The following is a 25,000-nucleotide window of genomic DNA, read 5'->3' as shown; positions in this document are numbered from 1 at the left end:
GTGGCTTTCAGTAGGCCTTTAAGTGGAATATACTAGTTACTAGGGTAATCTAATTAGTTACTATGGTACTATAAGTCACAGCAGGAGGCCCCAAGCAGTGTTTCCACAGAGTGTTTCCAGAGCCTGAAATGTGGGTGTCAGGGACAGACGTGGAAGGAGATTTTTACAACAAAGTTCGAAAGCTTAGTGATATATCACATATATCAGATTGTAAGTGTTTTTTTTATTACCCTTTGCGGTCATATTTCTCTGTTTGTTGCATTTTTGTTGCATTTCGCTTTTATTGTAAAATATGTCAATCGGGAGAGGGGGTGTGACATTCATATGTTGTCAATATTCAGGCCTTTATCGTTCATAGCTAATATTGTAAACCTCATATTCTTTATTTTCATGTACATTCTGGGTGTCTCATTCAGTAAAAATTGAAATTCGATTCCGTATTTTAAGACGGTCTGCCATAACGTTTTTAGCCTTCAGTCAGACATTATTGTGAGGTTTTGTATTAGTGTTCCTAAAATAATAATAATAATAATAAATTTTATTTGTGAAAAGCACTTTACATTGAGCAAACAACCTCAAAGTGCTACAGTGTATTAAAAAAAAATAATAATAATACAAATAATAAAAAGATAATTAAAATAAATAAAATATATAAACAAGAACAGCCTAATAGCTAGAACTAGTATGCATATATCTATAAAAAGGCTTTTTTAAAACGAAGGGTTTTTAAGCCTTTTTTAAAAGCATCCACAGTCTGAGGTGCCCTCAGGTGGTCAGGGAGAGAGTTCCACAGACTGGGAGCAGCGGAGCAGAAAGCCCGGTCTCCTGTAGTTCGTAACTTTGTACTTGGAGGTTGGAGGAGTTTAGCCTGTTTGGAGCGGAGGTGTCGTGTAAAGCAGTGGTCCCAAACCTTTTTGTAGCTTAATAATTTGTCACGCGGACCGGGACAATTTTTTTTTTTCCTTGTCATGAAAAAGGGACGTTTTTGTCATGAAAAAGGGAGGTTTTTGTGGTTGGTGCACTAATTGTAAGTGTATATTGTGTTTTTTATGTTGATTTAATTTAAAAAAAAAAAAAAAAAAAAATTAAAATTAATAAAAAATTATTCTGCGGCCCGGTACCACTGGTTTAGAGCAGTGGTACCTAACCTTTTTGTAGCTGCAGACCGGTCAACGCTTGATAATTTGTCCAGCGGCCCCGAGGTGGTGGAACATTTTTTTTCCCCTTTTTTTTTGTCATGAAAAAAGTAAAATAATAAACGTGAATAATAATAATAATAATAATAATAATAATAATAATAATAATAATAATAATAATAATAATAATAAACTGTGTACTCATATGGACCTTTATTAGAACATTACGCCAACAACGCAAAGAGTATAGTTTTTTTTTTTTTGGTTTGTTTTTTGAATGAGTTTTTTTGGATTGGTGCACTAAGTGTTTTTTAATGTTGATTTAATAAAAAAAATTTAAATTAATAAAAAATTATTTTGCGACCCGGTACCAATCGAGTCGCGGCCCGGTGGTTGGGGACCACTGGTGTAGAGAATTTGGGGTTGAGTAGTTCTAAAATAGATATACCGGCCTCCAGACACATTTTTTTCTCTATATGTGGCCCCCAAGTCAAAATAGTTGCCCAGGCCTGGTTTATAGGGTTAGGCGCAATAAGTGTTCAACTTCAGCCTAAACCCTGTCGGTCTGCAACATTTTCAGTATAGGAATGTTTGTTTATGTAAAACTGTTTGTTTATTTTGTTGACCACTGACCGAAGAAACAATAAACTAACTAACTAACTAACTAACTAGTCATAGCAAAGTGCCGTAGGAGTCTTAGAGATCTCGGTGCAATTTCCGGTAACTGTTCAATGAAAACCAGATCACTGAATACCAGCAAGTTCTCTGCACAACATTATTTTTGCTCATTACCTGTCTGGTTGGAGGTTCCGCTCTCGTTGCCCACGCTGCCGTTCTCATTCTGGGCTGAAAGAGTTTTCAGGATGACCTGGGTGGCTCCGAGGCGAGGCAGCGTGACGTGGGTCAGGTGGGGGAGCGAGTGCTTTTTGGCGAACGTTTGGCTGGTTTCCCTCCGCTTGCGCAGGAAGCCGCCCTCGGGGAACAGCACTATCCACTTCCTGTCGCGGCTGTGGTAGTATTTTTCCAGGTGATCCTTCAGGTAGATCAACTGCTTGTCTCGGTGGGCTTTACCCTAAAATAGAACATAAAGACAAACAAGGACTGGTTGGTATGTCCCCAGAGTGGATGTAAATAGGTTTTCCTGGTCTGGTATTTCAGTCATTTTGAGTCAATATACTGCATTATTATTCCTACAATGGAAGGTGTCTATTACAAACCCCGTTTCCATATGAGTTGGGAAATTGTGTTGGATGTAAATATAAACGGAATACAATGATTTGCAAATCCTTTTCAACCCATATTCAGTTGAATGCACTACAAACACAAGACATTTGATGTTCAAACTCATAAACTTCATTTTTTTTGCAAATAATAATTAACTTAGAATTTCATGGCTGTAACACGTGTCAAAGTAGTTGGGAAAGGGCATGTTCACCGCTGTGTTACATCACCTTTTCTTTTAACAACACTCAATAAACGTTTGGGAACTGAGGAAACTAATTGTTGAAGCTTTGAAAGTGGAATTCTTTCCCATTCTTGTTTTATGTAGAGCTTCAGTCGTTCAACAGTCCAGGGTCTCCGCTGTCGTATTTTACGCTTCATAATGCGCCACAAATTTTCCATGGGAAACAGGTCTGGACTGCAGGCGGGCCAGGAAAGTACCCGCACAATTTTTTTACGAAGCCACGCTGCTGTAACACGTGCTGAATGTAGCTTGGCATGGTCTTGCTGAAATAAGCAGGGGCGTCCATGAAAAAGACGGCGCTTAGATGGCAGCATATGTTGTTCCAAAAGCTGTGTGTACCTTTCAGCAGTAATGGTGCCTTCACAGATGTGTAAGTTACCCATGCCTTGGGCGCTAATGCACCCCCATACCATCACACATGCGGGCTTTTGAACTTTGCGTAGATAACAGTCTGGATGGTTCGCTTCCCCTTTGGTCCGGATGACAGGATGTCGAATATTTCCAAAAACAATTTGAAATGTGGACTCATCAGACCACAGAACATTTTTCCACTTTGCATCAGTCCATCTTAGATGATCTCGGGCCCAGAGAAGCCGGCGGCGTTTCTGGATGTTGTTGATAAATGGCTTTTGCTTTGCATAGTAGAGATTTAACTTGCACTTACAGATGTAGCGACCAACTAGATTTAGTGACAGTGGTTTTCTGAAATGTTCCTGAGCCCATGTGGTGATATCCTTTAGAGATTGATGACGGTTTTTGATACTGTGCCGTCTGAGGGATTGAAGGTCACGGTCATTCAATGTTGGTTTCCGGCCGTGCCGCTTACATGAAGTGATTTCTCCAGATTCTCTGAAACTTTTGATGATATTATGGAGCGTAGATGTTGAAATCCCTAAATTTCTTGCAATTGCACTTTGAGAAACGTTGTTCTTAAACTGTTTGACTATTTGCTCACACAGTTGTGGACAAAGGGGTGTACCTCGCCCCATCCTTTTTTGTGAAAGACTGAGCATTTTTTGGGAAGCTGTTTTTATACCCAATCACGGCACCCACCTGTTCCCAATTAGCCTGCACACCTGTGGGATGTTCCAAATAAGTGTTTGATGAGCATTCCTCAACTTTATCAGTATTCATTGCCACCTTTCCCAACTTCTTTGCCACGTGTTGCTGGCATCAAATTCTAAAGTTATTGATTATTTACAAAAAAATTAATAAAAAGTTTATGAGTTTGAACATCAAATATGTTGTCTTTGTAGCATATTCAACTGAATATGGGTTGAAAAGGATTTGCAAATCATTGTATTCCGTTTATATTTACATCCAACACAATTTCCCAACTCATATGGAAACGGGGTTTGTATGATGAAGCACTGTCAAGAGGAGCCGAGGCATTCCTTATATTGCAGTTGGTTCCTGGTTGTTCTTAACATGCAAGATGGCTGTTATCATTAATAACTGGCAAGAAGAGCAAAGTAGAGAGTGGGTGCATGGGTGACAAGTATAAAATGTTGGTGATCTTAGTATGCACACGTGCCACTCAGATGATGTGCCAATCAATAAATGTTAAAACGTCTTGTTTTTTTTACAAGCTGTTAGGGATGGGTCCATTTGAATCAATAGGGTAGTGTTTCTTCAACCACTGTGCCGCGGCACACTAGTGTACCGTGAGATACTGTCTGATGTAACCTGGGAGATGATGTCATTTCAACTAATTGGGTCAGAAATATTTTTTGCACACCAATCCGCAAATAATGTCCCGTTGTTGAGTGTCGGTGCTGTCTAGAGCTCGGCAGAGTAACCGTGTAATACTCTTACATGTCAGCAGGTGGCAGCAGGTAGCTAATTACTTTGCGGATGTTTGTCGTGATCAGGCAAAATTTAAGCAGATTGGGTCACACCAGCCAAGAATGTTAGAATAAAATCCAGGCGCTGGACATTTATCCATGAAAATATGGAAAAGCTGCTGATGGTGTGTTTGCTAAAAGGTAAATGCTGTACATTATTATTACATTACTTCTTAAAACTACTGTAGTTGTTCAAACTAAATTAAACATTGTATTAATATAAAAATAATAAATGTTTGTCTATCTGTGTTGGCCCTGCGATAAGGTGGCGACTTGTCTATGCTGTACCCCGTCTTCCGCCCGGGAGCAGATGGGTAAAGTGTCTTGCCCTAGGACACAAGGGCAGAGGCTAGGATTGCATAAGCGGGGATCGAACCTGGAACCCTTCAAGTTGCTGGCACAGCCGCTCTACCAACCCAGCTACACCGCCCCGGTGTATAAACTACAGTGTTTTGCCATATCCAAGAAGTAGTCTTTGCCATTAAGTTGAATGTGCCAGTGTGTTCCTTTGTTGAGCCCTACAAAGTGGTTATACTGTAAGTATTGCACGGATTAAACACTGTTTGTCGGTACCAAATTTGCAGGTGTTGAAATCGCCACGTAACATGGAAAATGCTAATTGGTAGCATTTCTATGAAAAATTGAAAATATTTGGAAAAATGGAGCCTTTCTGTATTTCTGAGTGCCTTTTCTTTCGTTGTTAGCATGGGAAATTTTAACATTACCGAGAGGCCTACTTGTTTCCTAGCATGAATCGGTACCCGTTAAAGACGTTAGAACAGTAGCACACCCTGATCGGCCGTCAGGTTGCTGCAAATGGATGTGACAAATAGCATCATGACATTAGCGGTAGCTGGACCTCGAGGGGAGGGATTGATTTACAGTTAAGTTCAGTTGGTCAAGAGCCAATTTAAATGCATTAGCATACACGGCAGCCGCTAGGCTAGCTTCGCTACATAATAGGGCCGGCAGCGTGTTCACAAACGTGCATGACACACACACACTCATCATTGCATGCAAGTGCCATTTATACAGGAAAATGGTACTAAAATAGAACTATTATTGGTTTACAAAAATGCTGGTGTACTACCGCTAAAAACACTCAAATAAAGAATGTTTAGGACAATCTATATATGGCATTCTAAACCCAGCTAACTAATTGTTAAAATAATTGTATGTGAGTTAGCTGTCTTTGATCTTACCAAGCAAAAGGCTTGAAAAACACCACTGTGTAGGAGGGAAGCGACATGAAGGTGTCGGTTTATTTAAGCTTTTGTAATCCACACGAAAATTTTGTCTTGACCCGAGATCTACAAAGCGGAGAGGAAGAAGGACCCGACACAAGCTCCAGGTATCTTTTCTTTGAACTGTTATATTGTTAGCATCTTTTTTTAGCTTGTGGTGTTATATATTGTTAGCATCTTTTTGTTAGCTTGTGGGTGTTATATATTAATAGCATATTTTTGTTAGCTTGGGGTGTTTTGTATTGTCAGCATCTTTTTGTTAGCTTGTGGTGTTTTATATTGTTAGCATCTTTTTTTTAGATTGTGGTGTTATGTATTGTTAGCATCTTTTTGTTAGCTTGTGGGTGTTATATATTGATAGCATCCTTTTGTGAGCTTGAGGTGTTTTATACTGTTAGCATCTTTTTGCTAGCTTGTGGTGTTTTATATTGTTAGCATATTTTTGTTAGCTTTTGGTGTTTTATATTGTTAGCATCTTTTTGTTAGTTTGCTGTTTTAATATTGCTAGCATCTTTTTGTTGGCTTGTGGTGTTTTATATTGTTGGCATCTTTTTGTTAGCTTGTGGAGTTTTATATTGCTAGCATCTTTCTGTGAGTTTGCTGTTTTAATATTGTTAATCTTTTTGTTAGGTTGTTGTGTTTTGTATTGTTAGCACCTTTTTCTGAGTTTGCTGTTTTAATATTGTTAGCATCTTTTTGCTGGCTTGAAGTGTTTTATATTGTTAGTATCTTTTTTTTAACTTGTGGTGTTATATATTGTTGGCATCTTTTTGTTAGCTTGTGGGTGTTATATATCAATAGCATATTTTTGTTAGCTTGGGGTGTTTTATATTGTTAGCAATTTTTGTTAGCTTGTGGTGTTTTATATTGTTATCTTTTTTTAGCTTGTGGTGTTATATATTGTTAGCATCTTTTTGTTAGCTTGTGGGTGTTATATATTGATAGCATCCTTTTGTGAGCTTGAGGTGTTTTATACTGTTAGCATCTTTTTGTTAGCTTGTGGTGTTTTATATTGTTAGCATATTTTTGTTAGCTTTTAGTGTTTTATATTGTTAGCTAGCATCTTTTTGTTAGTTTGCTGTTTTAATATTGCTAGCATCTTTTTTTGGCTTGTTGTGTTTTATATTGTTGGCATCTTTTTGTTAGCTTGTGGAGTTTTATATTGCTAGCGTCTTTCTGTGAGTTTGCTGTTTTAATATTGTTATCATCTTTTTGTTAGGTTGTTGTGTTTTATATTGTTAGCAGCTTTTTCTGAGTTTGCTGTTTTAACATTGTTAGCATCTTTTTGCTGGCTTGAAGTGTTTCATATTGTTAGTGTCTTTTTTTTAGCTTGTGGTGTTATATATTGTTAGCATATTTTTGTTAGCTTGTGGGTGTTATATATTAATAGCATATTTTTGTTACCTTTGGGTGTTTTATATTGTTAGCATATTTTTGTTGGCTTGCGGTGTTTTATATTGTTAAGACTTTTTTTTTAGCTTGTGGTGTTATATATTGTTAGCATCTTTTTGTCAGCTTGTGGGTGTTATATATTGATAGCATCCTTTTGTGAGCTTGAAGTGTTTTATGCGGCATAACTGAGTTGGTAGAGTGGCCGTGCCAGCAACTTGAGGGTTGCAGGTTCGATTCCCACTTACGCCACCCTAGTTACTGCCGTTGCGTCCTTGGGCAAGGAACTTTACCCACCTGCTCCCACTGCCACCCACACTGCTTTAAATGTAACTTAGATATTGGGTTTCACTATGTAAAGCGCTTTGAGTCACTAGAGAAAAAACGCTATATAAATGTAATTCACTTCACTTCACTATACTGTTAGCATCTTTTTGTTAGCTTGTGGTGTTTTATATTGTTAGCATATTTTTGTTAGCTTGTGGTGTTTTATATTGTTAGCATCTTTTTGTTAGTTTGCTGTTTTAATATTGCTAGCATCTTTTTGTTGGCTTGTGGTATTTTATATTGTTGGCATCTTTTTGTTAGTTTGCTGTTTTAATATTGCTAGCATCTTTTTGTTGGCTTGTGGTATTTTATATTGTTGGCATCTTTTTGTTAGCTTGTGGTGTTTTATATGGCTAGCATCTTTCTGTGAGTTTGCTGTTTTAATATTGTTAGCACCTTTTTTGAGTTCGCTGTTTTAATAATGTTAGCATCTTTTTGCTGGCTTGAGGTGTGTTATATTGATGGCATCTTTTTGTTAGCTTGTGGTGTTTTATATTGTTAGCATCTGTTTGTTGCCTTGCGGTGTTTTATATTGTTAGCATATTTTTGTTAGTTTTCGTGGTGTTTTATATTGTTAGCATCTTTCTGTTAGCTTGTGGTGTTTTATATTGTTAGCATCTTTTTGTTAGCTTGTGGTGTTTTATATTGTTAGCATCTTTTTGTTAGTTTGCTATTTCAATATTGCGGGCAGCTTTTTTTGGCTTGTTGTGTTTTATATTGTTGGCATCTTTTTGTTAGCTTGTGGAGCTTTATATTGCTAGCATATTTCTGTGAGTTTGCTGTTTTAATATTGTTATCATCTTTTTGTTAGGTTGTTGTGTTTTATATTGTTAGCATCTTTTTGTGAGTTCGCTGTTTTAATATTGTTAGCATCTTTTTGCTGGATTGAGGTGTTTTATATTGATAGCATCTTTTTGTTAGCTTGTGGTGGTTTATATTGTTAGCATCTGTTTGTTGCCTTGCGGTGTTTTATATTGTTAGCATCTGTTTGTTGCCTTGCGGTGTTTTATATTGTTAGCACCTTTTTCTGAGTTTGCTGTTTAAATATTGTCAGCATTTTTTTGCTGGCTTGAAGTGTTTTATATTGATAGCATATTTTTGTTAGCTTGTGGTGTTTTATATTGTTAGCATATTTTTGTTAGTTTTCGTGGCGCGGTTGGGAGAGTGGCCGTTCCAGCAACCTGAGGGTTCCTGGTTCGATCCCCACCTTCTACCAGCCTTGTCACATCTGTTGTGTCCTTGAGCAAGACACTTCACCCTTGCTCCCGATGGGTCGTGGTTAGGGCCTTGCGTGGCCATACTTGCCAACCCTCCCGGATTTTCGGGGAGACTCCCAAAATTCAGCGCCTTTCCCGAAAACCTCCCGGGACAAATTTTCTCCCGAAAATCTCCCGAAATTCATGCGGAGCTGGAGGCCACGCCCCCTTCAGCTCCATGCGGACCTGAGTGAGGACAGCCAGTTTTCACGTCCGCTTTCCCACAATATATACAGCGTGTCTGCCCAATGACGTTTTATAACTGTAGAATGACCGAGGGCGAGTTCTTGGTTTCTTATGTGGGTTTATTGTTAGACAGTTTCATTAACGTCCTTCCAGCGCGGTAACAACACACAACAACAGCAGTCACGTTTTCGTCTACCGTAAAGCAGTTCGTCTGCCGTAAACAGCAATGTTGTGACACTCTTAAACAGGACAATACTGCCATCTACTGTACATGCACCACAACACCTCCAGGCAACTTCAACCCTTTACTAATACCCTCCTCCATTCACATCCCATATCCCCGGATTGTAAATAACCTAATGTAAATAACCAAAAGTATTTCTAATGTATATACTTGTTCTTATGCTATCTGAACTCACTATGTTCTCTGCTGGCTGTACATATCCTACTAAGTATGACCTACACTGTTTCAATGTCCATTTCTCTGTTGCTGACTGAAGTGCTGATATCAACCAAAGCTCCTCATCCCACCCCCCGGATTGTAAATAATGTCAATAATTCAAAGTACATACTATGATGATTAACTTGTGTGATGACTGTATTATGCTGATAGTAAATATTTGTACCATGAATTGATTAACGTGGACCCCGACTTAAACAAGTTGAAAAACTTATTTTCGGCAGGTGCGACTTATACTCGGAAAAATACAGTATTGGGGTGTTACCATTTAGTGGTCAATTGTACGGAATATGTACTGAACTGTGCAATCTACTAATAAAAGTTTCAATCAATCAATCATGCATATGTGACAATAACATCTATGGCTTTTAGAGAGTGCAGTGCACAACTGCGCACACAACAGCTGTAAATATACTCCTCCCCTCTTAACCACGCCCCCCGAACCCAACCACGCCCCCCACCTCCCGAAATCTGAGGTCTCAAGGTTGGCAAGTATGTGCATGGCAGCTCCCGCCATCAGTGTGTGAATGAGTGAATAGTGTCAAAGCGCTTTGAGTACCTTGAAGGTAGAAAAGTGCTATACAAGTATAACCCATTTACCATAACTTTTTTGTGACCGAGGGCAACGGCTGTTTAAGACCACCCTCCCTTTAAAAACAGCTGTTGCCATGTAATCAGTGAAAGTTCAAATAAAAGAGGAGGCCTGCAACCTTTCGTCAGAGCGTGGGACGACACCGTACAAGGGTACAGATCCATGTGCTCTCTTCATTGAGCTAAATTGAATCCAAATTCAACCCACCTCTGTTTAATTCCTTGCGTCTTGAACCTGACACTAATATTAAGTGTGTGAATGGGTGAATATGGAAATAGTGTCAAAGCGCTTTGAGTACCTTGAAGGTAGAAAAGAGCTATACAAGTACAACCCATTAACCATAACTTTTTTGTGACCGAGGAAAACGGCTGTTTAAGACCCCCCTCCCTTTAAAAACAGCTGTTGCCATGTAATCAGGGAAAGTTCAAATAAAAGAGGAGGCGTGCAACCTTTCGTCAGAGCGTGGGACGACACTGTACAAGGGTACAGATCTACGCGCTCTCCTCATTGAGCTAAATTGAATCCTAATTGAATCCACCTCTGTTTAATTCCTTGCTTCTTGAACATGACACTAATATTAAGTGTGTGAATGGGTGAATGTGGAAGTAGTGTCAAAGCGCTTTGAGTACCTTGAAGGTAGAAAAGAGCTATACAAGTATAACCCATTTACCATAACTTTTTTGTGACCGAGGGCAACGGCTGTTTACGACCCCCCTCCCTTTAGAAACAGCTGTTGCCATGTAATCAGGTAAAGTTCAAATAAAAGAGGAGGCGTGCAACCTTTCGTCAGAGCGTGGGACGACACCGTACAAGGGTACAGATCTACGCACTATCCTCATTGAGCTAAATTGAATCCTAATTGAATCCACTTCTGTTTAATTCCTTGCGTCTTGAACCTGACACTAATATTAAGTGTGTGAATGGGTGAATGTGGAAATAGTGTCAAAGCGCTTTGAGTACCTTGAAGGTAGAAAAGTGCTATACAAGTATAACCCATTTACCATAACTTTTTTGTGACCGAGGGCAACGGCTGTTTAAGACCCCCCTCCCTTTAAAAACAGCTGTTGCCATGTAATCAGGGAAAGTCCAAATAAAAGAGGAGGCGTGCAACCTGTCGTCAGAGCGTGTTTAATAGATGTCATCGGTGTTTGAACCTGACACTAATATTAAGTTAGTCACTCAACAAGGACTTTTAACAGGTTGTGTTCTCTTGCCATTTTAACTCAACCGTGGACCTAAAATGTCACCATGTACAGTATGTGATGTGCATGAACACCACGCTAATGTGGCTGAAATCGGATCGGAGGGTTGTTCGAGCAGGCTTGGCTTCACATGGTGGCAAGACATGTCTGCTCGGCCCCGTGGGCAGCGGCTGCGTGAGGTATTTTGGGGAAGGATGTCAACAATGCACACAGCGGAATGCCAGAGGGGATCACATAAATGGCCGAGGCAACCGAGTGCGGAGTGCTTCAGTCTTGGCACAGAGCTCCGTGCATGATTTCTGTAGCCAAATGAACAAATATTAAAAGATCCAAGCTGGAGCATAGCGGTTTAATCCTTAAGGATGGATCGATTAACCCTTAAAAGACGCATTACAGTCCTGGAAATATGACGTGTTCTGTAGACGCCCCCGTGTGTGGGCTGCTCCAAACCAGCTGCCCCCCTCGCCCACAACAAAGAGTTAGTCTGAACCAGCATTGTTAAGCAACCCCCGACTACTGTCCACAGTCGCTGACCTTCACAGAGGACGCGCAGACTTCAGAGGCCTACACCCGTGCAAGCGTTCCAGCTGGGACCAGCAGATGGGTCGTCACTGCACTTTTGCGAAGTGTGATAAAAACTTAGTCCACACAGCCAGGAGGTGAAAAGAATGGCAGTACTGACTATAAACATGTGTCTAACGGGAGGCCCTGGTCTTCTTTTGTAGCGGATTCCATTCGAAACATAAACAAAGGCAAAAAATGGGGATTGAAAATAGCAGTGATTTCAAAAAGAAAGTTGAAATATTGAGAGAATAAAGCCATAACATCCAGAGAAAAAAAGTGATCTTTCACTCCTGGAATTTTAAGAGAATTAAGTTGTGACAAAATGGAGAAAATCTCTGTAATATCGCTAAAATTCGTTCCATTTTGTCCACTATTGACGCTGAGATCATTATTCATGCGTTCGTTATGTCTCGTTTCCATTACTGTAACTTATTATTTTGGGGTCTCCCCATGTCTAGCATTAAAATATTACAGTTGGTACAAAATGCGGCTGCTAGACTTTTGACAAGAACAAGAAAGTTTGATCATAATACACCTGTACTGTATATACCTTTATATACAGATATACCTATAACTATATATGTATATATATATAAATACATACCTACAACTATACCTATATATATATATATATATATATATATATGCTACCTCATTAGAAGCATTTAAGTCTCACCTTAAAACTCATCTGTATACTCTAGCCTTTAAATAGACCTCCTTTTTAGACCAGTTAATCTGCCGCTTCTTTTCTTTTTCTCCTATGTCCCCCCCTCCCTTGTGGAGGGGGTCCGGTCCGATGACCATGGATGAAGTACTGGCTGTCCAGAGTCGAGATCCAGGATGGACGGCTCGTCGGGACCCAGGATGGACCACTCGCCTGTGTATCGGTTGGGGACATCTCTACGCTGCTGATCCGCCTCCGCTTGGGATGGTTTCCTGAGGACGGGACTCTCGCTGCTGTCTTGGATCCGCTTTGAACTGAACTCTCGCGGCTGTGTTGGAGCCACTATGGATTGAACTTTCACAGTATCATGTTAGACCCGCTCGACATCCATTGCTTTCGGTCCCCTAGAGTGGGGGGGTTGCCTACTTCTGAGGTCCTCTCCAAGGTTTCTCATAGTCAGCATTGTCACTGGCGTCCCACTGGATGTGAATTCTCCCTGCCCACTGGGTGAGTTTTCCTTGCCCTTTTGTGGGTTCTTCTGAGGATGTCGTAGTCGTAATGGTTTGTGCAGTCCTTTGAGACATTTGTGTTTTAGGGCTATATAAATAAACATTGATTGATTGCTATATATATATATATATATATATATATATATATATATATATATATATATATATATATATATATATATATATATATATATATATATATATCCATCCATTGTTTTCTGCATCCGAGGCGTTCCCAGGCCAGCCGGGAGACATAGTCTTCCCAACATGTCCTGGGTCTTCCCCGTGGTCTCCTACTGGTTGGACGTGCCCTAAACACCTCCCGAGGGAGGCGTTCGGGTGGCATCCTGCTGGTGGCATACTCCTCTCTGAGCTGCCACTTTACCATGGTAGAGGAGTTTGTGTGTCCCAATGATCCTAGGAGCTATGTTGTCTGGGGGCTTTCATGCCCCCTGGTAGGGTCGACCAAGACAAACAGGTCCTCGGTGAGGGATCAGACAAAGAGCAGCTTGAAGACCTCTATGGATATACAACAAAATGGACTCAGATTTCCCTCGCCCGGATGCGGGTCACCTGGGCCCTCCTCTGGGGTCAGGCCCGGAGTTGGGGCACAATGGCGAGCGCCTGGTGGCCGGGTCTGTCCCCAAGGGGCCCGGCCAGGCTCAACCCGAAGAGGCCTCATGGGTCATGCCTCCAATGGGCTTATACCTATACTGGCTGACCTGCACTGGCTTCCTGTGCACTTAAGATGTGACTTTAAGGTTTTAGTACTTATGTATAAAATACTACACGGTCTAGCTCCATCCTATCTTGCTGATTGTATTGTACCATATGTCCCGGCAAGAAATCTGCCTTCAAAGAACTCTGCCTTATTAGTGATTCCCAGAGCCCAAAAAAAGTCTGCGGGCTATAGAGCGTTTTCTATTGGGGCTCCAGTACTCTGGAATGCCCTCCCGGTAACAGTCAAGTCCCATCTTAAAACTCATTTGTATACTCTAGCCTTTAAATAAACCTCCCTTTTAGTCTGCCGTTTCTTTTCTTTTCTATTTGGTTTCATGTTGGCTCCGTAGTAAACTGACTTTTTTTTCTATAGATGGCGTCATGTCTTTCATATTAATTGTGAAAAATACGCGTAATTCCCCACAAAAAAGTGCAGTTCCCATTTCTTAATGTACCTCCAAGGACTTAGACTATTTAGTATGGATCCCTCTGTGGAAAGTCACACCCAGACTTTAGTTTTACTCCTCAACCCTTCTGGGGGGAAAAGGGTCTCCGTTTGAAATAAACTCATCTGTCTAACGAAAGAAATAAAGCGAAAGAGTTTGGTAGCTAGCAGTGACCTCTTACCTGTCTGATGAAGAAGTCCCCGTGGATGAGCGACACGAGGCCAAAGTTTGTGTATTTGAACACATGGTCCATCAACCACATCATTTTTCGTACCGCCTGAAATTAGGGAAGACTAAATTAATTACTTTGGCTTTTATTTCCAGAGAAGAAACATAAAAAATACAAGGGCACCTCAAATAACACCTTGTATGCTCAATTACAAACCCTGTTTCCATATGAGTTGGGAAATTGTGTTCGATGTAAATATAAACAGAATACAATGATTTGCAAATCCTTTTCAACCCATATTCAGTTGAATATGCTACAAAGACAACATATTTGATGTTCAAACTCATAAACTTTATCTTTTTTTTTTGCAAATAATCATTAACTTTAGAATTTGATGCCAGCTACACGTGACAAAGAAGTTGGGAAAGGTGGCAAGAAATACTGATAAAGTTGAGGAATACCCATCAAACACTTATTTGGAACATCCCACAGGTGTGCAGGCTAATTGGGAACAGGTGGGTGCCATGATTGGGTATAAAAACAGCTTCCCAAAAAATGCTCAGTCTTTCACAAGAAAGGATGGGGCGAGGTACACCCCTTTGTCCACAACTGTGTGAGCAAATAGTCAAACAGTTTAAGAACAACGTTTCTCAAAGTGTAATTGCAAGAAATTTAGGGATTTCAACATCTACGCTCCATAATATCATCAAAAGGTTCAGAGAATCTGGAGAAATCACGCCACGTAAGCGGCATGGCCGGAAACCAACATTGAATGACCGTGACCTTCCATCCCTCAGACGGCACTGTATCAAAAACAGACATCAATCTTAAAGGATATCACCACATGTGCTAAGGAACACTTCAGAAAACCACTGTCACTAAATACACCTCATCGCTACATCTGTAAGTGCAAGTTAAATCTCTACTATGCAAAGCAAAAGCCATTTATCAACAACATCCAGCCGACTTCTCTAGGCCCGAGATCATCTAAAATGAACTGATGCAAAGTGGAAAAGTGGTCTGTGGTCTGACGAGTCCACATTTCAAGCGAGCCATCCAGACTGTTATCGATGCAAAGTTCAAAAGCCAGCATCTGTGATGGTATGGGGGTGCATTAGTGCCCAAGGCATGGGTAACTTACACATCTGTGAAGGCACCATTAATGCTGAAAGGTACATACAGCTTTCGGAACAACATATGCTGCCATCTAAGTGCCGTCTTTTTCATGGACGCCCCTGCTTACTTCAGCAAAACAATGCCAAGCCACATTTAGCACGTGTTAAAACAGCGTGTCTTTGTAAAAAAAAGAGTGCGGGTACTTTCTTGGCCCGCCTGCAGTCCAGACCTGTCTCCCATGGAAAATGTGTGGCGCATTATGAAGCGTAAAAAACGACAGCGGAGAACCCGGACTGTTGAACGACTGAAGCGCTACATAAAACAAGAATGGGAAAGAATTCCACTTTCAAAGTTTCAACAATTAGTTTCCTCAGTTCCCAAACGTTTATTGGGTGTTGTTAAAAGAAGAACATGCCCTTTCCCAACTACTTTGGCACAATTTCCCAACTCATATGGAAACAGGGTTTGTAAAAACATATGCACCGCCTTATTAAGGAAAAGAAATGCCATTGCATTGGAATAAAAACCAGAAGGAAACACTAAAATAAAAAATAAACTGGCAGTGTGGTAGACCCATTAAGAACAATATATCGCTACAGCCAAAACTATATTATCGCCTTAATAAATCTGATGGTATCATCTGGAGCAAACATTTTATGAACACTGAGGGTTCCCTGTGAAAGGTCACCCACAGTTAAACACATCTTTCCTCTTACCGTGCCCTTGTCTTGCAGGCACATCATGAGCGTGCACACATCTCCCGTGGATTGATGGTTGACAATGACCATGGCTTCGTCTTCAGAGATGGGCCGCACATCATCACCCCACTCCGTTACTGCAACGCAAAGGAGACAAACACAATATGTTGTATCACATGGTCTCTCTTTCAAATATGGCAAGAGAGCAGCAACTCTTCACAACTACCAATATTAGATATGTCCGACAATGGCTTATTTGACGATATTCCGATATTGTCCAACTTTTAATTACCAATTCCGACATCAACCGATACCAATATATACAGTCGTGGAATGAACACACGGCGGTCGGCGGATAATAGCCGGGAAAGTACCGGGATAGCAAGCGCAAAAAAGTGAGAGCCCCCAGAGTTTTATCAGTCGTCATATATAAATATACGTAGTGTTTATCGTGTGAGGCAATGCAAATTAAACAATAAAAAAAACAAATGAATGTTTGAATTGGTCCAGGTTATCGGGGACTGTGATTACTGACGGACAGGTGTCGCGGTGTGACTGCAGCCGGGCACGTAAGAAACCCTTCGTCTCCATGGAAACGTCTCTGTCGCTTTCACTCATTTGCCGCTATTCCACTAATGCAGGGGTAGGCAACCCAGAATGTTGAAAGAGCCATTTTGGAGCCAAATAACACAACGCTGTCAAGCTCCATTCATATAAAACTTGCGGACCGCACTAACATTAAACTTTCGAATCAAGGTTGGGGCCGCAAAATAACGTCTTGCGAGCCGCAATTTGCCCGCGGGCCACGTGTCTGAGACCACTGCATTAAACAATGTAACAATGTTTTCCGAAATAAATCAACTCAAGGTATGGAAAAAAATGCCAACATGCACTGCCATTATTTTTTTTTTTAACATGCCTCTAAAACAGCAGCTTGGAATTTGGGACATCCTCTCCCTGTGAGAGCATGAGGAGGTTGAGGTGGGCGGGGTTGGGGTGGCGGGGGGTTTATATTGAAGCGTCCCGGAAGAGTCAGTGCTGCAAGGGGTTCTGGGTATTTGTTGTGTTGTGTTTATGTTGTGTTACGGTGCGGATGTTCTCCCGAAATGTGTTGTTTGGTATGGGTTCACGGAGGGTGCATATTTTTAACAGTGCTAAAGTTGTTTAAACAGCCACCCCCAGTGTGACCTGTATAGCTGTTGACCAAGTATGCATTGTATTCTTGTGTGTGAAAAGCCGTGGATATTATGTGATTGGGCCGCCATGCAATATTGTTGTCTGGGTGGAAATCGGGAGAAATTCGGGAGAACGGTTGCCCCGGGAGATTTTCGGGAGGGGCACTGAAAATGGGGAGGGTTGGCAAGTATGACTGGGAGACGCAACTGCTCTGTACTTCTCCCTACGTCCCTGTACCATTATAAAAAGTCATAAATTTTACTTTTTGAAACCGATACCGGTATTTTCCGATATTACATTTTAAAGCATTTATAGGCCGATAATATCGGCAGTCCAATATTGATTGATTGATTGAAACTTTTATTAGTAGATTGCATAGTACAGTACATATTCCGTACAATCGACCACTAAATGGTAACACCCCAATACATTTTTCAAGTTGTTTAAATCGGGGTCCACGTTAATCAATTCATGGTAAATTATGGAATATTAATATTATCGGACATCTCAATTTACCACCTTTGCTTCAAACTTGGGTAAACATAGTGACAGGTAATAATGCCGCCGATTTGTGACAATCGGCTTTATTATTCGGTTTGCAGGACACAACAGGACCCGTTCACTCTTCTCCTGTGTAGTGCAGGGCTACTCTCTCTCTCTCTTTACTCGCCCACTCACTCACTGAAGTCACTCAGCCAACATGTTGCCATTCTCTTAAAGACTTTTTGATTGAAGCTTATATCAGTAGATTGCACAGTACAGTACATATTCCGTACAATTGACCACTAAATGGTAACAACCCCAATAAGTTTTTCAACTTGTTTAAGTCGGGGTCCACGTTAATCAATTCATGGTAACATACAATAAACTACGCTCATAAATTAAGCAGCTCCTCTGTTGTGCACATGTACAGCTGCTTGGAATGATGCCAAATATTAGCACAGTTATGATCCATCTAACTTCAACTAATGCAAGTGAAAGCACTGGATGTTACAGTGTTAAAGTTGTTTATACGGCCACCCTCAGTGGGACCTGTATGGCTGTTGACAAAGTATGCGTTGCATTCACTTATGTGTGTAAAAAGCTGTATATATTATGTGATTGGCGCTTTGTAAGTCTCCCTACGTCCGTGTACCACTCCGTACAGTGGCGTTTTAAAAAAGTCATACTTTTTACTTTTTGAAACAGATATCGATAATCTCCGATATTACATTTTAAAGCGTTTATCGGACGATATTATGGGCAGTCCGATATTATCGGACACCTCTAGCTGTGATAGCTGATGAAGGCTGCAGCAGAAAAGGGTCCCCAGTCGTCTTGGACTCCATGCCACCGGACCCTGACCAGGATCTGTCAAGGATCCGGGTCGGTATGTGGACCAGTCTCCCCCCGTTAAACAAAGTCACGCACAGGCAACCTCCATAAAGGGATACACCCCTACCAGGAGGATCGTCATACTCTTTCGAGTGACCGCCGATGATGATGATATAATTTATAGAAAACTTTAAATTTTTTGCGGCTCCAGACAGATTTTATTTTTGTATCTTTGGTCCAATATGGTTCTTTCAACATTTTGGGTTGCCGAATCCCTGTCTTAACCTCTAAAGCAGGGGTAAGGAACCTATGGCTCTCAAGCCAGATGTGGCTCTTTTGATGACTGCATCTGGCTCTCAGATAAATCTTAGCTGACATCGCTTAACACGATAAGTAATGAATAATTCCACTGCTAATCACAGTTTCGATTGATTGATTGATTGATTGATTGAAACTTGTATCAGTAGATTGCACAGTACATTACATATTCCGTACAATTGACCACTAAATGGTAACACCCCAATACCGTATTTTTCTGAGTATAAGTCGCACCTGCCGAAAATGCATAATAAAGAAGGAAAAAAACATATATAAGTCACACTGGAGTATAAGTCGCATTTTTGGGGGAAATGTATTTGATAAAATCCAACACCAAGAATAGACATTTGAAAGGCAATATGAAATAAATAAAGAATAGTGAACAACAGGCTGAATAAGTGTAGGTTATATGAGGCATAAATAACCAACTGCTATGTTAACCTAACATATTTTGGTAAGAGTCATTCAAATAACTAGAAAATATAGAACATGCTATACCTTTACCAAACTGTCTGTCACTCCTAATCCATAAATCTCATGAAATCTTATACGTCTAGTCTCTCACGTGAATGATCTAAATAATATTATTTGATATTTTACGGTAATGTGTTAAGAATTTCACACATAAGTCGCTCCTGAGTATAAGTCGCACCCCCGGCCTAACTAAGAAGAAATCTGCGATTTATAATCCGAAAAATACAGTAAGTTTTTCAACTTGTTTAAGTCGGGGTCCACATAAATCAATTCATGGTAAGTGTTAAAAACAATGTTGAAAATATTAAACATTCTCATGCATTTTAATCCATCCATCTGTTTTCTACCCCACCAGTTCAAGTAGTCCCATTAAGAAGTATTTTATTTAATATTGTTTAGCTTCAGAATAACAATGTTATTAAAAAGAATGAGAGACTTATTATACTCTAAAAATGTTGGTCTGACTTAAAAATGCACGCATTTAGTTGTATTCAGTGTTAAAAAAATATGATATGGCTTTCACAACAATACATATTAAAATATTTGGCTTGGGCTTTACGGTGGCAGAGGGGTTAGTGCGTCTGCCTCACAATACGAAGGTGCTGCAGTCCTGGGTTCAAATCCAGGCTCGGGATCTTTCTGTGTGGAGTTTGCATGTTCTCCCCGTGAATGCGTGGGTTCCCTCCGGGTACTCCGGCTTCCTCCCACTTCCAAAGACATGCACCTGGGGATAGGTTGATTGGCAACACTAAATTGGCCCTAGTGTGTGAATGTGAGTGTGAATGTTGTCTGTCTATCTGTGTTGGCCCTGCGATGAGGTGGCGACTTGTCCAGGGTGTACCCCGCCTTCCGCCCGATTGTAGCTGAGATAGGCGCCAGCGCCCCCCGCAACCCCGAACGGGAATAAGCGGCAGAAAATGGGTGGGTGGATGGGCTTTCATGGCTCTCTCGGCCAAAAAGGTTCCTGACCCCTGCTCTAAAGGCTTAGTGGCCACATGCGTGGACAGCACCTTTTTAGCTGATATTTCCAAAATTGTATACACTACTGCAGTGGTACTCTTATGGGGGTACTTGAAGGTATGCCAAGGGGTACGTGAGATTTTTAAAAAATATTCTAAAAATAGCAGTAATTCTATAATCCTTTATGAATATATGTATTGAATAATACTTCAACAAAATATGAATGCGAGTTCATAAACCGTGAAAAGAAATGCAACAATGCAATATTCAGTGTTGACAGCTAGATTTTTTGTGAACATGTTCCATAAATATTGATGTTAAAGATTTCTTTTTTTTGTGGAGAAATGTTTAGAATGAAGTTGATGAATCCAGATGGATCTCTATTACAATCCCCAAAGAGGACACTTTAAGTTGATGATTACTTCTATGTGTAGAAATATTTATTTATAATTGAATCACTTCTTTATTTTTCAACAATTTTTTACTTATTTTTATATCTTTTTTTCCAAATAGTTCAAGAAAGACCACTACAAATGAGCAATATTTTGCACTGTTATACAATTTATTAAATCAGAAACTGATGACATAGTGCTGTATTTTATTTCTTTATCTATTTTTTTAAACCAAAAATGCTTTGCTCTGATTAGGGGGTACTTGTATTAAAGAAATGTTCACAGGGGGTACATCACTGAAAAAAGGTTGAGAACCACTGCACTATTTATTGCTTACTTTGGGGGCGGTATAGCTCGGTTAGTAGAGTGGCCGTGCCTGCAACTTGAGGGTTCCAGTTTCAATCCCAGTTTCCGCTATCCTAGTCACTGCGGTTGTGCCCTTGAGCAAGACACTTTACCCACCTGCTCCCAGTGCCACCCACACTGGTTTAAATGTAACTTAGATATTGGGTTTCAGTATGTAAAAGCACTTTGAGTCACTAGAGAAAAGCGCTATATAAATATACATCATGTCATGTCATGTACTGAATTGGGGTCTTATGGCCACTTATGTGGACACTTACACTGCCATCTGGTGGTGTCAGAAGAGTATAACATACAATGGAATTTGGAAAAAAAAAAAGTGAAAATAAAAATGTGCATGTCACTACACATGAAGTACACATTTGTGTACTTATGGACTAAGTAAATCATATTAAAAGATGATTTTTAGGGACCTAGGACCCTATTGTATTTCTAAGGTTTTATTATTATTATTCTTTATTAATCTGCCGCCTCTTTGAGCTGTAATTCGACCCCCTTAACATGCTTCAAAACTCACCATATTTTACACACACATCAGGACTAGCGAAAATTGCCATCTAATAAAAAAACCAACCCCAAAACTCTAAATTGCGCTCTGTCGCCCCCTAGGAAAAAACACAGATAAAACTGCTTGTACTGTGACTTCCGTCAGGAATGTCATAGAGACATGAAACAAAAACCTCTATGTAGGTCTGACTTAGACCTAGATTTAATACACTTACGTCCTTCAGCAAAAATCAACAGAAAGTTGGCAAAAGCAATTCCAAACAAAATTTTCCTACAAAATGTCATTTTTGCGTCTTTGAGCTGTAATTTGACCCCCTTAAAATGCTTCAAAACTCACCAAACTGGACACACACAATGTGCATGTCACTACACATGAAGTACACATTTGTGCACTTATGGACTAAGTACATCATATTAAAAGATGATTTTTTTTTTTTTAGTTTGTATTCTAATTCGAGTCCGATAAGCCCAAATAGCAAAGAGAAATAAACAAACGGCTTGTGTTAAGATCCGCCGCTGAAATCTTACATTATTTGGTTTTGAGTAATTTGTGTTTATCTTCTTGATTCATGGACGCTTCCGAGTCTTAGTTTGTGCACTTCCTGATTTGTTTTTGTCACCATGGCAACTTATGGCAGGGATAGCTCAGTGGTTAAGACTGCTGACTCTGAATGACAGGTACTGGGTTCGAATCCCACTCATGTTGACAAAATTTAGGGCTTCACGGTGGAAGAGGGGTTAGTGCGTCTGCCTCACAATACGAAGGTCCTGCAGTCCTGGGTTCAAATCCAGGCTCGGGATCTTTCTGTGTGGAGTTTGCATGTTCTCCCCGTGAATGCGTGGGTTCCCTCCGGGTACTCCGGCTTCCTCCCACTTCCAAAGACATGCCCCTGGGGATAGGTTGATTGGCAACACTAAATGGTCCCTAGTGTGTGAATGTTGTCTGTCTATCTGTGTTGGCCTTGTGATGAGGTGGCGACTTGTCCAGGGTGTACCGCGCCTTCCGCCCGATTGTAGCTGAGATAGGCGCCAGCGCCCCCCGCGACCCCAAAAAAGGGAACAAGCGGTAGAAAATGGATGGATGGACCATGGCAACTTGATTTGTTTACCTACCTTTGTTTGCACACCTGGTTTTGATTAGTGACTCTATATTAACCGACCTGTTTAATTTACTCGTCCTGGTCTCGTCAAGTTTGCTACACTCTTTTTGATGTCTTCGTGGACTCCTGACTTTGGTAATAATCCGTGTTGATACTTGCTAGCTTCCACGCCTAGCCTCTTTGTGCTCTCAAGTGTTTACTCGCTAATGCTTTCGCGCTTAGCCACCTTCTGTTTCCCTAGCTCACACGCTAGTAGATGTTTGTTTGCCTTTTTCCTTAGCACCAGTGTTTTTTTTTTTGTTATTAGTCTGTTTGAAGTTAAATAAATCTGTTTTCTTAGCTGTACACTGTGTCATTGCCCGACTGCATCTTGGAAGAAGCACCCCTTGCGCACGATGCCACGGAGACGTAACAAGCTTGGGTCTTAAGAGGTTAAAGCTATGGCAACAGTGACTAGTAGTAATGCTGGTGACAAACAATTCTAGTTTGCTGTCTAAAAGGAAATTGTATTCAGAAGCTTAATTCAACAAAATGAGAGCCAGTTCCGTGAGGGACTGGGAAACAACATTAAACAGATTCCATTAGTTGCTTCAGGGACTGACACGGGGAAAAAAGGTTTTGTGCAGTTGCATGTCAAACAATCCGTTATTAAGACTTCCCTCTCTGGTGAGTAAATAACAAGAGCCGTTTATTGTTCATGTGGTAAAAATAATACAATTAGAGACCAGTGCGCGCTCCGCCACCAACAAGCGCTACCAAGAAAACAAGCATTATTAACTTCCAAGTGCTCCCTTGTGGCAGACAAAAAGCTTTCAACGTGACAATGAGCAGCATGTATTAGCACCTACAGGACTAAATCTGAAGTGGCCTTTGCCCCCGCGTTCCTCATTTACATTGTCAAGCACGCGTCTGTTCCGAGCTACTTTACAAACCAATCACATGTGCGTGATTGCTGGCAGGATGCAAAAGAGCTGCGACAAAAGGGGATATGCGCTTCGTGGCTGATGAGGATGGCAAACAATAGAAGGCAGACCCATTTGCAATTTAAAACACACACTTCAACAGCCGGAGGGAACCGCCGAGATGCGTTTAAAGCCTGAGGGAAGAAGCATCCAGGTGACCTCGGACAATGGTGTGCAGGGAATGGAGGGAATCCCCACAGTCATAGGCGGGGCAGCGGGAAGTTGTGTGTGATGTAGGGCTGGGCGACATATGGGTTTGTCTCTGTGCGATATAGAAAATGACTATATGGTGATATTGGAGTATACGTTCTCACTGCTGGCATTACACTACAGGCTCTTCTCACTTTTTCTTGTCTCTCCTTTTCACAGACAGCAAGCGCAACTTCTTACATACGTCACACACGTATACACCCCCGCTGAGGAGACAGGTAGCGGCATGGGTACATTAGCCGTGGTGCGAGTGGTAATCCGAGAGAAATCTGGTAACAAATGAAGGAAGAATTAATTCCCAAGGAAAACAGCAGGGGGTCCATTGTCTGGCGGTGGTTTGGCTTCAAGCGGGAGGATGTCGAACAGACGACCGTAATTTGTCAAGTGTGGGGCAAAAGCGTTGCTGCAAAAAGTAGCATTACCGCTAATATGTAGCATCATTTGAAAAGTCACCTGCTAGACAATGAAGAGTGCTTGAAACTCTGCATGTCAACATCTTCTTTCGGTGCCACACCATCAAAATACAGAGGCAAACATTTCCAGATCAACACCGTATGAAACAAATAGTCAACAACAAAAGGAGATAATGTCCGCAGGAACCTACCACATAGCGAAAGACATACACCATTTGATTTCCTATAATGCAGCTCATTTTTATTTAACAGTAATGGAAATATTTTGTGTGACATCATGCACAAAAGTGCACTTTATTTGTTTTAAACTATTGTAGTGGCGTTCTGTACAAAAAACGCACTTTCATTTAGTGTTGTTTTCATATGTCGTCTTAGTGACATCATGCACAAAAGTGCACTCATAGCTTGTTTTAAAATGTCTCTGACAATCTTGTACTTTCTGTTTTGGAAATGACATGAATGTTTGTGCCACTGCTTGATAACTGTTTCATAAATACACTTTTTTGCATGAAAGTTTAAAAGTAGCATATATTAATGCAGTATGAAGAAGATTTTTTTAATGTAGACACTAGGGGTGTAACGGTACACAAAAATTTTTGTTCGGTACGTACCTCGGTTTAGAGGTCACAGTTCGGTTCATTTTCGGTACAGTAAGAAAACAACAAAATATACATTTCGGGGTTATTTATTTACCAAATTTGCAAAATCTTCCATCAAAAATATTTTTCTTAGTGGAATATTTGATGTGAAGTAATAGAAACCTTGGAAAGGTCAATAATTCCTAATAACATTGATTTTGATTCAATATTATGTTTTGAGCAATG

The 25,000-nt window shown here is 40.6% G+C and overlaps 1 protein-coding gene across 1 annotated transcript in view; it reads right to left on the bottom strand.

The window, feature by feature from the left end:
- lpgat1 (lysophosphatidylglycerol acyltransferase 1) overlaps positions 1–25,000 on the bottom strand; it is a 106,574-nt gene that overhangs the window by 56,179 nt on the left and 25,395 nt on the right. Inside the window, exons 3-5 of the mRNA XM_061886773.1 lie at positions 16,006–16,124; positions 14,186–14,281; positions 1,929–2,208 (exon numbers count right to left, since the gene is read on the bottom strand). Of these exons, the coding sequence (XP_061742757.1) occupies positions 1,929–2,208; positions 14,186–14,281; positions 16,006–16,124 (495 nt within the window). The remainder of the gene's footprint in view (positions 1–1,928; positions 2,209–14,185; positions 14,282–16,005; positions 16,125–25,000) is intronic.

Source organism: Nerophis ophidion, linkage group LG24 (genome assembly GCF_033978795.1).
Source record: "Nerophis ophidion isolate RoL-2023_Sa linkage group LG24, RoL_Noph_v1.0, whole genome shotgun sequence".
In the NCBI taxonomy this organism is placed as follows: Eukaryota; Metazoa; Chordata; class Actinopteri; order Syngnathiformes; family Syngnathidae; genus Nerophis; species Nerophis ophidion.
This window is presented reverse-complemented; position numbering and strand designations above follow the sequence as displayed.